The sequence below is a fragment of the Colletotrichum graminicola genome (assembly GCF_000149035.1).
Source record: "Colletotrichum graminicola M1.001 genomic scaffold supercont1.6, whole genome shotgun sequence".
In the NCBI taxonomy this organism is placed as follows: domain Eukaryota; kingdom Fungi; phylum Ascomycota; class Sordariomycetes; order Glomerellales; family Glomerellaceae; genus Colletotrichum; species Colletotrichum graminicola.
In genome coordinates this window covers 736590-750756 of record NW_007361010.1, presented here as the reverse complement: position 1 = coordinate 750756, position 14167 = coordinate 736590, and the positions used below count along the sequence as shown (strand labels likewise).

The following is a 14167-nucleotide window of genomic DNA, read 5'->3' as shown; positions in this document are numbered from 1 at the left end:
TGCATAACAACAGGGCGCGCCCCTTTTGAGCCTCCCCTACCTTACCCTGGAGCACGCACGCTGTGGGTTTCGAGCTTATGCAGCGGGAACCGTGTGGTCATCTAAACATTGGATAAGGTACAGATAGAGTAAAGCCGTTCCGTGTTGTGCCTCGCGCGCACGACGGCGCCGGCGGTGCCGCCGATGGCATCGCCGGCGTTCTATTACCCATACTTTATTTTGCTTTGCTTCGCAGCGACGTGAAGGCGCATGCAAATTCCCAGCTGGGCCGAAATGGCTCGGCCTCCAACGACTTGGTTTGACTGTGATTTCTGCGAGGGGAGGCATGTCGTAAGGTGTAACGGCCTAACCTTTTACTGGGAGGGGGGAGTGAAAGAGAAGAAGAAGAAGAAGAAGAAAAAAGAAGAACTCGCGAAAAGGAAAGGCCAGGTTTGAGACCGGCAGAGACAGGGAGTCCGATCTATCGATCAATATTTTCATGGGTGTCCAAGTGTAAATCAAGAGGTACATGGAGATGGGCGCAGTTCAAAGGGAGCAGAAGCCGGTCGGTACCTTGATCCAGAGGTGCATTCGTTGTGTCTTGCAGAGTTCCTAGTAGTACCTATTTCCCGATGGGCCCAATCGACTGGTTTGCCACGAGCCGCAAGCGTCTCGTGTGCGATCATTTCTATTCTCGATCGCCGTCAACAACGCCTGGCGGATTTGGCTCGCAAAGGGACGTGGTCAGCGGCAATGGTTGCCAGGTCGGTCAGGTGCCGATGCTGCAAGGCTGAGGCCAGTGCGAACCCACTGCCTCGAATACAGCAATGCGCATGGCGGCTTGCCGTACCTTCCCCCCCCCCCCTACGAAGGAGCAAGGGAGCTCTGATGAAAGGACGACGACACAATACGGAGGATAGTTCGAGACAGTGGCAGATGTGACATGGCCATGCCAGGGGTAACGTATCCCGCCGCATACCTAGTTCTCACCTAGGTAGGCTGTGCCTGTACATAGTAGTAGGTAGGTAGGTACTATGCAATTACCTGGTGCACTACGGAGTACTCCGGACGGATACTCGGTACGTTCAGAATACCGGGAATGAAAACCCCTCCTCGCCGGGAAAGGCCTCTCCCGTCCAACCCAAGCGAGCACCTTGCACGTTCTTGCCCCTCCCGCACACGCCTCTGCCAGCGTACCCACCTGTTGTGGACCCCAACACCCCCTTCCCGCCGTTACGGTAGGTATTACCATCCCGCTGCCCTGATTCGATGACTTTTCTCATTTCCTTCCTCCCCGCCGCAAATCTCGCACGCCAGTGATCAGCAACAAGGCCCAGAACAGGTATCTAGTGTACAGACTTTTCCACCACGGCCTCTTTAACCCAGACTCGTCTCCGTCTCTCTCCACAACATAACCACTTTTCCACGACACGGCCCCGGCTGAGAATGGACCTCCCCTTCTCTCTCTTCCAGTCGAGCTGCAGCCGGCCTGCGACTTCCGTCAAGCGAACGACAGGGCTAATACCCGGGCAGGGCAGGGCAGGGCAGGGCAACAGACAGGCGGACAGACAGCATTGACAAGGCACGGCATACCAAGGCCCTGCCACCAGACTTGCGGGAATTACGTCCATGGCCAGGAGCCTGGAACTCCTGGGCCTTGGAAGAAGTGGTGCTGATGACGAAAGATCGATCTGAGATTCATCCGGCCCTGACTCGACTTTCCCTTCCGACTGGAAGCAAGCTACCGGCACTCGACAACCTCCTTGTCGCCCGCCCTCTCCCGTTGATCGAGCAGCCCGGTCGTCTATTCTTATGGTGTCAGGAGTCCAACTAGGTACCTAGCCAGCCAGCTACACTAGTATGCTGGGCGCGCGCCGTCGCTCCTTTTGGGGGGAGGCTTGCGGCACATTTCCACATTTCCCGTCCCTGCTTCCTTTTTCTCCGACATTTTCCAACCAGTGACGCCGGCTCATGCCTCCCCGCTGCTCATCCTCTCTCTCAAATCGATGGGCTCCCGATTAAAGATGAGACAAGCCCTGCGATCGGCATGCTGGTGGCTCGTCATTGGGCTGACTGGCATGCAGGAGTCCCTCGTTTACACGGGGCACACCTTGTACAGATGAAGGCACTCGTTGCGAAAGAGGGTCGGGACACAATCATAAGCTGCAGTGCCTTGCTCCCGCCATTTCCACGAGCACCAGAGTCGGACGGACCTACTACTATGTAGTGTAGTAACGACTACGGATAGTGTACACTAACTACACTTCACACCTGCAGTACAGAGTACAGAGTACATTGCGCCTCGATCCTCCCGGCAGTACGTACCGCGTCTATCCGTACCTACCTAGCTAAAGACCCATGTACCCCTACGATTCGCTGCGATGCGAGCTAAGGCAAACCGCTCGCCTTCCGCGGCCCATGGTTGGAACAAATCCGTCGCATGTCATTTGTCGCATTCCCATCGGACGAAGAATGCTGTGCCTGTTCCTGCGTTTAGGGCTTGCTGATGCATTTCGCTGCGGGGTCGACCCGCGACCATCTAGGTATGCGGTACTCGTACGTACCGTACTATGTACTGCACACAACACCTTGAGACTTTTTCTGCCCGTTAAGATCTTCACTAGGCGGTTTCGGAAGGAGGGGATGCAGAGTCATCAACGTGTGGGGTCCGACCCGGAACTGATTCTTTTCCACAGCAGTCAGCGGCGAGAAAAGCAACTCGGCCAGAACTATTGCTCCACACTACCGAGCTGGGCCCTTGCCGTCGCTTCCCATTCGCAGCCCGCTCCTAGGATCCTGCCTGGAACGGCCGCTGTCAGAAGAGGGCGGTTCGTCTGGAACGCTGCCATCACGGCAAAAGAAGCGGATGGTTTACTCCAAGTAATAACAAGTCGGCCCTGTTCTGGGGTTCCTAGGCCTCGGTGCAGATGACATCAAGACAGGCGTTTGCCGCCTGGAAACCGCTGCTTCCCAGGCGATCTTTGACAAAGTTTGAACGGAAACAAAACTCCCACCTCTATCGTCAATCAACGGTTGTCATTGCAACGCTCCTTGGTGTTGCCATGTTTGGAAAACGCGCACGGCACGCCCAGCAGTTTCGTTTCTTAGCCGGCGCCGCCGAAAGGCCAAAGCATATTTAGCTGCTGTTGGCCGCTTGCGCCTAGAACGAGCGAACGTTGCAATTTCCCACTGTCTGCCAAACCATCACTGTCGCTATCCGAGGTACTTACCCAAGGCGGTCTCTTTCAAGGTTGCACACGTACACAATGATACTCTGGCAATTACTGTCTCTATCGTCTGGTTTTGTTTTTTTAGGGATATGTGAAACAGCACGATGGCGGGCTGCACCGCGCCGCGCCCGACATGCGGAAGCCTACCACTGTCGTCGGGCATCCCATTCTCATCTCCACGAGAGTTGTCTTTATCTCCCTCGTCCCTTCAGCCCATTAGAGTCGCCCGGCGCATGGGCGAAGTCGTCTCAGCGGCGCCACGCGGGGAACTGCAACGATGACGTCTGATGCGTAGCTACTACTACACATGGTAGGAACAGCGGCCTTTGTCAGCCAGAGCAGCAGGATTAGGTCGATTTTGGGGTTATGTCTCTGATTCCCGCCCCGTAGCGATAGGTGTCTGCCTCAATTTGCACGCCGCGGCCGGTCAACACAGATGACTGACACGCCGTCTCGCCCTCGTCCACGGCAATCTGCAGAATCGTCGGGTGGCTTCCATGATGGCCCCGGAGAGGTGACAGCCAGCGCACGCGAGTCGGCGCTGGAACGTTGTCCAAGTCAGTGCCGTTGCGGCATGACGCCGGCTCATTGACGGCCACGGCAATCTTGAGTAAGCAACATCCACGCGCGGCTGTATATCCGTATTGTCTCGCGCACGCGCGCCTGGGTCTCCATATTCGGTATTTGGCTGGTTCACGACTGTCCTGGTTCCCCTTGCGCAAAGAGTTATTCTCCGACTCCCGCGCGGGTTTACGTCGGTGGCTGAGAATCCGGGGCGAGGCAAGTCGTGGACAGGCCCAATATGATGAAATGACAATGGTCAACGTTGAAATTTGACGAAAAGGCGCCCTGCCAAGGTGCCAGCATCGTTCGAAAAGGGGGGCCGGAATGTTCTCTGTCGTCCTTCCAATCTCGGCTACCCCAGTCAGTGCAGTGGCCACTACCACCCCCTGCTCCGCGAGAAAGAAAGTATCTCTCATCAAAGCCCTCCGGGTTGAAGCACACAGCCGCGCTCGACTACCTACCGTGGAACCGGGGATGAAAGTTCATCTCAAGTCAGGAAGGCAATGCCGACGGCCCAGCAAGGGTATATCGCTGTTGATATAATCCAGGGGCAGAAGGAAGCACGAGCACTGGTGTTCGCGGCACGTTACGTCCTTGAAAGCAAGACCGTCGGGTCCAAAGCTCTGACCGTGATGTCGACCGAAGCGTCCTTCGTAAGCAGGTCGAGGACTGGCCCAGCATCGCGAGATCAAACAGCGTTGTACCAGACGGTTCTCTTGCGACCCAGCCCATGCCTCGTGGGCCTCCTTTCGCAATTAGACGCGACTCGGCACCGCCATTTCCTGGACCGGTCGGGTGTCTATCCAGTCTGAGCGTTGGGCGCAATAAGTGGAGGGTCACGGGGCATTTGATGGCCGGCAGTCGCTTGCCCGGGCTCCTCCGTGTTGGAGCCGGTGTGTGCCATGTCCTCGACTCCTGCAAACGTCACCACGGCCTGCTGCAGACGTGTATTCGTGATCGCGCGGCGCCTTGCGTCAACTTCGATACTGGCATGTTTGCTCGGTATCATTGGCCGTCGTTGTTTTAAAGGCGGCAAATCTCTCGTCGCGATGCTCGAAAAGTCTTGCGGTTTTGGATCCGGCGAGATCATCGTCGCTGCCCCTTGTGATGTGTGCCGTATTTCTGTCCGCGGATACCTTCTAGTCAAAATAAAGCAGCCGACGTCTTGTCGGGCTGTTGGGGGGGGGGTGAAATGGAGAAAATGGCAGTCGGAAAAATCGCTGTCGACAACCCCGTGGACATCGCGTTATCGTTGACGATGAAGGCATGAGCTGGCACGTTGCTGTCACCAAATGCGGGTGAGAAGCGTCAAGGCTGGCTTGCCCGGGAAGCCATTTATCGACGAAAATTCGGGCAACGGCACATTGCGCCAGAAGGTTATCTCTCTCCTTGTATTCCAGCGTTCCGACAGGCACGCTTGCGCTGCATCTGGGGAAAAGCCTGGTTTGCCCCTCTGATCTCCAGATGATCATGGGTCTCGACCCCGCATCTCAGCGGCCACGACGTCCTCTCGGCCAACATAACGCCGAGTGGTCGCCTGTTTCTGTGAATCCCACGGGCAACGAGCCTTCGTCTGCCTTTTACCGGTTCTTGTGTTTATCCAACAATGCAAGGCCTTGTGGAAGAATTACACGGTGAAGTAGCTCAGGAACTACGGCACCGTTCTGACGACTGGGATACCCCGCTATCCGGCAAAGTCGAACAACCCTGGACCAGCTGATTGCTGGAATGGCGGGTAGTCTGCGCTTGCGTGGGAACCTTCATTATGTTGCACTCGGCTTGCATTTTCGCGGCTGGGTAGCGGGAGGCCGTTGGCTTGCGGATCACCATGAAGCTCCTTATGAATCGGCTTGTTCCCAGCGTTCCGTGCAGCGGCGCTGATCTGGAGTGCAACGCCATCTTCACGATCTGTGTACCCTCGACCTGAGTCCCGCCAAAGCTGCGGTTCGCATCAACCGCCTCAATGAGTCTGTTCCGGGCTTTGACGGCCCTTGTCTGGCTGTTCGTGTCGAAGTCTCTGGCGAACAGCAATGGTCTCACTGATGCGGTGACGTGGGACAAGTACAGCGTCATGGTCAGCGACACCCGAACTTATATCCTGTGAGTCGCTCCGTGAGCTAAAGCAGCAACCCGACACTGATAAACGTCAGGTCAGCAGAGTTCCACTATCAACGGACCCCCGTACCTGAACTGTGGCTCGTAGGTTGCTCTTTGCCCTTTTGCTCTCTCATCCGCTGACATCCGCGGCAGGACATCCTCCAAAAGTTCAAGGCCAACGGCTTCAACACCGTGAGGTAGGTGGTGCCGCTGCCACGCTGGTGTGCTTCACTCATCGCACCTTCCCTCCAGCATCTACTTCTTCTGGTCTTACCACTCCGCCTCCGAGGGCGTGTACGATTTTGAGACGGGAGGGAAGAACGTCCAGCGGCTGTTTGACTACTGCAAAGAAGCCGGGCTCTATGTCATCGCAAGAGCGGGACCATACTGTAACGTGCGTCATGAGCCCCATAATCCGAGGCCCAAACAAGATGCTGACGCCCGCAGGCCGAGACCAATGGTGGCGGGCTGGCTCTGTGGGGATCTGATGGCCGCTTCGGCAAGCTGAGGTCCTCGGACGAACGGTACCACGCCGGATGGCTTCCCTTCATCGCACGCATCGGCAAGATTATCGCCGCGAACCAAATCACCAACGGTGGCGTGTGTCCTACTCCTCCCGTCTCCTTCGTTGCTCCCCGCTGATAAAGGCTGCAGCCCGTGATCCTTAACCAGGTCGAAAACGAGTACCTGGAGACGGTCTACCAGGCGAACCACACCTCGGTCATCTACATGGAGCAGCTCAAGAAGGCATTCCGTGACGCTGGCATCGTCGTTCCTCTCACCCATAACGAAAAGGGCATGCGCTCAATCTCGTGGTCGACAGACTACAACAACGTCGGCGGCGCCGTCGACATATACGGACTCGACAGCTACCCGGGCGGCCTCTCCTGCACAGATCCCACGGTTGGGTTCAACGTGAATCGGGGGTACTACCAGTGGCTACGGAATGCCGCAGTCACGCAGCCGGGATATCTGGCCGAGTTCGAGGGTGGATGGTTTTCGAACTGGGGCAGCCCTACGTTCTACGACGAGGTGCGTTGGACACCACCGCCATGGCCCGAAGTTACAGCTGACCGGGCAGTGTGCTTCCGAGCATGACCCCGCTTTCGCGGACGTCTACTACAAGAACAATATTGGCCAGCGAGTTACCCTGCTCAGCATCTACATGGCTTACGGGGGAACGAACTGGGGTCACTGTGAGCACGACGTTCCTCGCTCTTCAGCCATGCCACTGACCCGAGGTAGCCGCCGCTCCTCAAGTTTATACAAGCTACGACTACAGCGCCCCTCTCCGAGAGACCCGCGAGCAATGGACCAAGCTCTTCCAGACGAAACTCATCGGCCTGTTTACTAGAGTCTCGATCGACCTGCTCAAGGCCGACATGGTTGGAAACGGAACCGGCTATGGCGTAAGTGGTCAGCCGTCCCCTTCATACCACGGCTAACAACCGCAGCTCTCCTCGACTTCGGCCTTCAGCTGGGTCCTCCGCAACCCTGACACCCAGGCCGGCTTTACGATTGTGCAGCAGAACAGCACCAACTCCATGAGCCGCATACATTTTGACGTCAAGTTGGCCACAACCGCCGGCTCCGTCACCGTCCCGAACGTTGTGCTCAATGGACGACAGAGCAAGATCCTTGTCACAGACTACGCATTTGGCAAGCACACCCTGCTTTACGCCTCTGCCGAAATCGCCACGTACGGCATCTTCGAGACAGAAGTGCTTGTCTTCTACCTGGGAGAGGGCCAGACTGGAGAGTTTGCCTTCAAGGACGAGAGGGACCTCGCTTTCGAGGTCTTTGGCGACGCCGTGCTCGAGGAGGCAACGAACGGCGACCACGCGGCTTTCACATGGAAGCAGGCCGCTGGTTCGACGGTAATCAAGTTCTCCAACGGCGTCCTGGTGTATCTCCTCGAGCAGAAGACGGCATGGCGTTTCTGGGCTCCGCCTACGACGTCCAACCCGATCGTCAAGCCCAGCCAGCAGCTTTTCATCCTCGGCCCGTACCTCGTCAGGAGCGCCAGCATCTCCCACGGCGTCCTCCACGTCTCGGGCGACAGCGACACATCGACCACCCTGGAGGCTTACGTCGGCGACAAGCCCATTGAGACCATCGATTGGAACGGCAAGCGCCTGGCCGCCACCAAGACCCCCTACGGCTCCTTCACCGTGCGGATCCCCGGCGCCGAGGACCGTGCCGTGGCCCTCCCCGAGCTGAAGAACTGGCGCGCCGCCGAAGCCCTACCCGAAGCGGCGCCCGACTACGACGACTCCCGCTGGGTGGTCTGCAACAAGACGGCCACGCCGAGCCCGTACGCCCCCGCCACCCTGCCGGTGCTTTACAGTTCCAACTACGGCTTCTACCCCGGCGCCAAGATCTACCGCGGCTATTTTGACGGCGCCAACGCGACGTCTGTCAACATCACCGCCTCGGGCGGTCTGGCGTTCGGCTGGTCGGCGTGGGTCAACGGGCAGTTCCTCGGTGGCGACGTCGGGTCCGCGTTGGCAACCACCACCGACAAGACGCTCGCTTTCCCCCGGGGTGCGCTTCGCCAGTCGAACAACGTCGTGACGGTGGTTGTCGACTACCACGGACACGACCAGGCGAGTACGGCGCAGGGCATCAACAACCCGCGCGGCATACTCGGCGCCCAGCTGCAGCCCGGCAGCACACGCACCAACACGGGCTTCAAGATGTGGAAGCTCACGGGCGCTGCCGGTGGCGAGACGAACATCGACCCCGTCCGCGGGCCCATGAACGAGGGCGGCCTCTACCCGGAGCGCCTGGGCTGGCACCTCCCCGGCTTCGCGCCCACCGGCTCCTCCTGGAAGCCGGAAACACCCTTGGACGGCCTCTCCAGCGCGGGCATTCGGTTCTACGTCACCGATTTCACGCTCAACATCGACTCGGACCTGGATGCACCCCTGGGCCTCGAGTTTTCCGCACCCGCGGGCACCATCGCGCGCGTCATGTTCTGGATCAACGGGTACCAGTACGGCAAGTTCGTCCCGCACATCGGTCCGCAGACGCGGTTCCCTTTCCCGCCGGGCGTGCTCAACAACCGCGGGCGCAACACTCTGGCCGTCAGCCTGTGGGCGCAGACCGACACCGGTGCCAAGCTTGACGGGCTGAAACTGGTGCGTTACGGCCAGTACCAGACGGATTTCAAGTTCAACCGCGACTGGAGCTATCTCCAGCCCGGATGGAAGGACCGACAGGAATATGCTTGAAACGGGTCTGCGGGGCCGTCTCGGCGCTCACGAGATCGGGTAGTATCTAATAGTACATAGTTTACAACAGTTGGTTTCGCATAGGCTCGGTGGCTGTGTTAAGCTCCTTTTTCCGTGTCGCTTGTGCCCTCATGATCAACGTCCACTCTGCAGCGTCTCGCTCGTGCCGCCGGGCCTCCTTCTCCCTGCCCTGGTTCATGCAGATGCTGCGTAGCCTCTCGTGCTCGTCCACCAGCAACTGGTACGTCTCCCTGAGCCCCGAAGCGGCCGCCTTGGTGAGCCATTCAAGGGTGGACTCGCTTCTGGGGAGCAACCTGGCCAGGTGGTAGAAGCCCTCCGCACAGTCGAGGTCGGCGAGCCGCCTGAAGGCCTCCTCGGCCTGTTCCTTCTGATCCAAGCGTTGGTGGGCGTTCCCCTGGCCCTCAAGGCACGTCGGCTCCCAATCGAAACGGTCTGCACTCTTGCCGACTGTTTCGGCCTGCGCAAAGGCCTCGAGGGCAAGGGAGTCGTCCCTTGGGTTGTTACGCTTCATGTGGATCAGCCCTTTGAGAACGAGGGCGTTGGCGTCGCGGCCCTCTTCTATAAGCGCCATGCAGCGAGCACGTGCTTGCCGCCACCATGGATTGTCCCAGTGGAAGTAATTCTGCCTGGCGCGCGTGCGTCGGAGGAGGATACGGCCGAGGCTGAGGGCGGCGGCGTCGTTGCCGAGGCCTGCGGCGGCTCTCAGCATGGTGCAGGAGAACTCAAACTCACTCTCGTGAAGTGCGGGGAGGTTGAGCACGATTTTGGCCGTCTCATGAAGCTCGGCAGCCGAGGCGGTTGTGTCTGCAGCTCATTAGCAGGCGGCGCAGATCAGTTGGGGGGTGCAAGAGGTGTGTCACTTGTCGCGATTTTTTCCTGCCAACCGGCAGGCCTTTGCTTGTCGGCCACGGCCCTCATGTATTTCGTGTACATGTCGTGCGCATCTTGCGCCGCGACATGCTTCATATTCAAGTCTTTGATCAGGATTTGGAACTCTGAAAGCGAGCGGGGTGCGACCGGGACTTTTGTCGGCAGCATATCCGGCGTCATCGGCTGTCTGGTCTGCGGATTGGGGCGAAGCTCCGCTTTATGCTTGAGAGTCCTTCGGGTAGTAAACGACACTGGAACATGGACGGCTGGCGATAAGAGGCCGATCAGGAGGTGCCTCCCGTGGCGGGCGGGAACTGTCATGAGGTGGAACATGGTGAGTTGGTCCTCAAGGCCCCATAACGAAGTGAGCAGTCGGTGGGCCTCCGGCGGTGGGTGTGATCGATGAATCTCCAAGAAGTTGCAGTATAGCTTCAGATTGGTCCGGAATGAATTGACTGATGCTGCCGTGTGGTTGTGTGAGTGTCTCTGTATGCTGAATATGAGTTGAACTCATCAGCAAGCAGCCATGAGCTCAACAGGGGTCCACGCGATGAAAGTGGGTCCATGTTTTTGGCCAATCAATCTCTACCAATACAACGGCGAGCCTGCCCCACCTCAAAAAAAAAGTGCAACTACACCCTCGGCGGCGACATTCACTCACCAACTCACCAACAACTCTTTCATAACATCATTACCCGGCATTTGGCCAAAGCTTTCCAGGAGCTTGTTTATCGAAGAGATCAGCCTCATAATAACACGAGCTTCCTCATAGCTGCACCCATCAGTGAAACCGTCACCAAGAGTTTGATCGCTGGCCCCCGGCCCGTCATCACATATTCACACCCGAAATGGTCACCACACGGAACGGGAAGCGCACAGCCGCTGAGGCGCCGGTGATCGAGACCCCCAAGAAGCAGAAGTTGCCCGTCAGGTCAAAAGACGGCAAGACTACGCCCAAGAAATCCTCCGGCAAGAAGGATGAGAGCAGCCAGCCGTCGTCAAAAAGGAAATCGTCGCTTGTCGTCGAGCTGAGGTCGGAGGCGAACCCGGATGACGCCCAGGAGGTTCACGAGCAGCAGATTATCACAGGCGCCGAGCAGCCGGCCCCGGAACCGGAAGCAGGGGAGGAAAGGGTCATCAACGATTCGAAGGCGTCCGTGAACGATGGCCAGGCGGCGGAGAAGACGACGGCGCTGGTCGCCGAGGGGGATGACGGCTCAGACTCGGACGAGGCGCCCGAGGCTGTTTCCACGTCCAAGGCTGCGATACAGGCCAAGAAGTCTGCACAGGCAGCCAACAAGGCCATCGCAGAGTGAGTTCCGCCGCTTTTGCCGCTTCCCAGCGTTCGAAGCTAACAGATCGTAGACAACAAGCCGCCCAAAAGCGCAAGCGCCAAGAGCGTAACGCCCGCCTTCAGGAGCAGGCCGCAGCGCGCAAGGCTCAGGAGGACGCGGCCCAGGCGGAGGAGTCCAACGAAGAGGAGGCTGACTCAGCCCCGGCACCGGAGACGACCGGACGCCGGAGACTCAACAAGCTTGACCTCCCCTCCGAGCTCCCGGCCGAGTACCTCGACTCCGACTCGGAGGACGAGGGCGGCGACGGCGAGACGGGCCGGAAGCCCCGCAAGGCGCTCAAGCTGCACACGGCGGAGGCGCAGTTGGCGCGCGAGAGTCGCGGCCCCAAGGACGAGGTCGTCGGGTCGACGCTGTTCCGCGTTGTCAAGAAGGAGGACGTGAGGCTGGCGCCCAAGGCGCAGAAGTCATCGGTCAACGCCAAAAAGGCGCTGCTGGCGCGCGGCAGGGCGCCCGTGAAGGCGCGTAGGGGATTCTTGGTCTGAGCCTAGCATGTGTATGGGGGATTCGTGCTTAATGTGGGGGGGTACTGCAATAACGGACAGGAGGGAAAGCAATGAATGATAGAAAAGTTTGGGTTTGCGGAATCAAGCGGGGTCAATCGTAAAGGGTTCAGTTGAGTGAAATTTGTTCATCCCATCACATTGCTTCCGATCCTGGTCCGAAGAACGACGGTTCCCGCCCGTCCAAGTCTCCACTCCGACATGCAGTCGCCGTTGAACAACCGCTGGTCCACTTCACCCGGCCCGGACTAAGTGAGGCCTCTATGAAAGACTCGTGGTATCTTATCCCGACTCCACCCCGCACCCAGCGACGACGTCCCATAGGACGCAGATTGGGTTACTGTGTGCCATCATTGTGGGTTGGCATTGCGCCATTTGACGACCCATCCACTGATGCGGATATTGACCGAATCAGTAGAAGCGTATTTGCCGATTGGGGTACTAGATCGATCAGTTACATTATGGCGTGTTGCTTTTTAACCAACCTCCGCGGCGAGTCAGTCTGATTGATATCAGGCGGGTGCTAGGCTCGTTACCCTTAAAGAGGGTACTTACTCTATAGTAAGTTGTAAGAAACTTGGGTTCCGAGACATCAAGCCTTTCGACTGCTGCGACCATCGCGATGGCTTCACTTACCGAAAAATCGCCCGCAGTGGCCGACGGCCCTGCTGCGGACGCCCGCGACGAGACGCATGAAACGTCCCGTGAGGGCCCGTGGATCCGCCTCATGACGGCCCTTCACTGGTACTCCCACGGCATGCCCAGCGAGGAGAAGGAGCTCGTGCTCCGGCTCGACCTGCTCATCCTCGTCTTCGGCTGCATGTGCTTCTTCACAAAGTACCTCGACCAGTCGTCTCTCACAAACGCCTACGTGAGGTAAGTCGCCGCCCTCTCGCCCGTCTCTGCGAAGCTGACCGGCCCAGCGGCATGAAGGAGGACCTCGGCATCCGTGGCAACGAGCTAAACTACATGACCATTGTGTTCTGGTCCTCGTATTGCACGTCCATGATTCCGGCCTGCTACTACCTGACCCGCTACCCCATCAACGTCGTCCTGCCCGTCCTCGAGATCGGCTGGGGCCTGTCGACATTTGGGCTCGCCTGGGCGCGCAATGTCGAGACCGTCTACGCCATGCGCTTCTTCACGGGTCTGTTCGAGTCCGCCTCCTTCACCGGCATCATCTACGTCATCGGCTCCTGGTACAAGCCGTCGGAGGTCGGTCGCCGCGTCGCACTCTTCTACATCGCCGCGCCCCTGGGCACTATGTTCGCAGGCTACCTGCAAGCCGCCGTCTGGCTCAATCTGCACAACGCCCGCGGGCTCGCCGGGTGGCGCTGGCTTTTCATCGTCGACGCTCTCATCACCGTCCCCATCGCCTTCATCGGCTTCTTCGTCTTCCCCGACGTGCCCTCGCGCTCGCGGCCGAAGCTGCTGCCCGCGCGCCTGCACGCCTTCGCGCAGAAGCGCCTCGAGGGGCTGACGGCGCCGCCGCAGCTCAGGGCCTCACGCGACATCTTCAGGCGCGTCTTCACTCGCTGGCACTGGTACCTCTTCGTCGCGCAGTGGACCATCATGAACGAGAACCTGCAGCCCAGCGGCTCCCCCTTCTCTCTGTACCTCAAGGCGTTCCCCGAGACGTACTCGGTGACGCGGATCAACACGCTGCCGACGGTCGCGACGGCCATATCCATCGTCTCGGCCTTCGCGGCGGGTGCCGTCGCGGATCGTACCGGCTGGTTTGCTGGACTCTCCGCGGCCGCCACCGTTCCCTCGCTGGTCGGCGTGGTACTGCTCGTGGTCTGGGACGTGGGCGAGGGCGGCCGCCTGGTGGCCTTCATGCTCAACGGCTTCGAGGGCGCGGTCCCTTCGCTGACGATGGCGTGGGCGACGGTGACAATGGCCGGCGATGCCGAGGAGCGCGCTATTGTCACCGCGTCAATGAATGCCATCGGCCAGGCCATAGTCGCCTGGGCACAGCTGCTGCAGTTCCCCGCCGTTGAGGCCCCCCGCTTCACCCGCGGGTTCAGGAGCGTCGTGGGGACGATGGTCGTGCAGTTCTTTGTCACCGGCGCGATCTGGTTTCTGGCGAGGAGGGATTCCAAGGCGAATAAGAAGTGGTTGGAGGGCGATGGGGACGAGCAGGCTCAGGTGGAGGGGGGACAGGAGGGTGTTTGAGGAACGTCAGCCACGGGACTGTAGTTCAGGTGAAGGCATTGTTAGATGGGAAGGATATGATACCCAAGAGTACTAATACCCATCCTTGAAGTTTATCATGTCGAGCTTTTGTTTCATTTCGGGGCACATATATACTCTGTCAA

General features: G+C 58.9%; 4 protein-coding genes across 4 annotated transcripts; 3 read left to right on the top strand and 1 right to left on the bottom strand.

Annotated features, from left to right (window-relative positions):
• Positions 1 to 5736: 5736 nt before the first annotated feature.
• GLRG_02255 (glycosyl hydrolase family 35) lies at positions 5737 to 9103 on the top strand (the record flags this gene model as incomplete). Its single annotated transcript, XM_008092913.1, has 9 exons — positions 5737 to 5873; positions 5924 to 5972; positions 6024 to 6067; positions 6123 to 6264; positions 6318 to 6470; positions 6525 to 6902; positions 6952 to 7066; positions 7116 to 7279; positions 7325 to 9103. 9 exons carry the CDS (start codon positions 5737 to 5739, stop codon positions 9101 to 9103), a joined length of 2961 nt encoding a protein of 986 aa, XP_008091104.1.
• A 61-nt stretch (positions 9104 to 9164) lies between these two features.
• Positions 9165 to 10174, bottom strand: GLRG_02254 (uncharacterized protein; the record flags this gene model as incomplete). Its single annotated transcript, XM_008092912.1, has 2 exons — positions 9165 to 9928; positions 10009 to 10174. 2 exons carry the CDS (start codon positions 10172 to 10174, stop codon positions 9165 to 9167), a joined length of 930 nt encoding a protein of 309 aa, XP_008091103.1.
• A 668-nt stretch (positions 10175 to 10842) lies between these two features.
• On the top strand, positions 10843 to 11831 carry GLRG_02253 (uncharacterized protein; the record flags this gene model as incomplete). The annotated part of the gene is made up of 2 exons (XM_008092911.1): positions 10843 to 11306; positions 11360 to 11831. The coding sequence occupies 2 exons, from the start codon at positions 10843 to 10845 to the stop codon at positions 11829 to 11831; spliced, it is 936 nt and encodes a 311-aa protein (XP_008091102.1).
• A 640-nt stretch (positions 11832 to 12471) lies between these two features.
• GLRG_02252 (major facilitator superfamily transporter) lies at positions 12472 to 14024 on the top strand (the record flags this gene model as incomplete). The annotated part of the gene is made up of 2 exons (XM_008092910.1): positions 12472 to 12725; positions 12773 to 14024. The coding sequence occupies 2 exons, from the start codon at positions 12472 to 12474 to the stop codon at positions 14022 to 14024; spliced, it is 1506 nt and encodes a 501-aa protein (XP_008091101.1).
• Between the last annotated feature and the right edge of the window lie 143 nt (positions 14025 to 14167).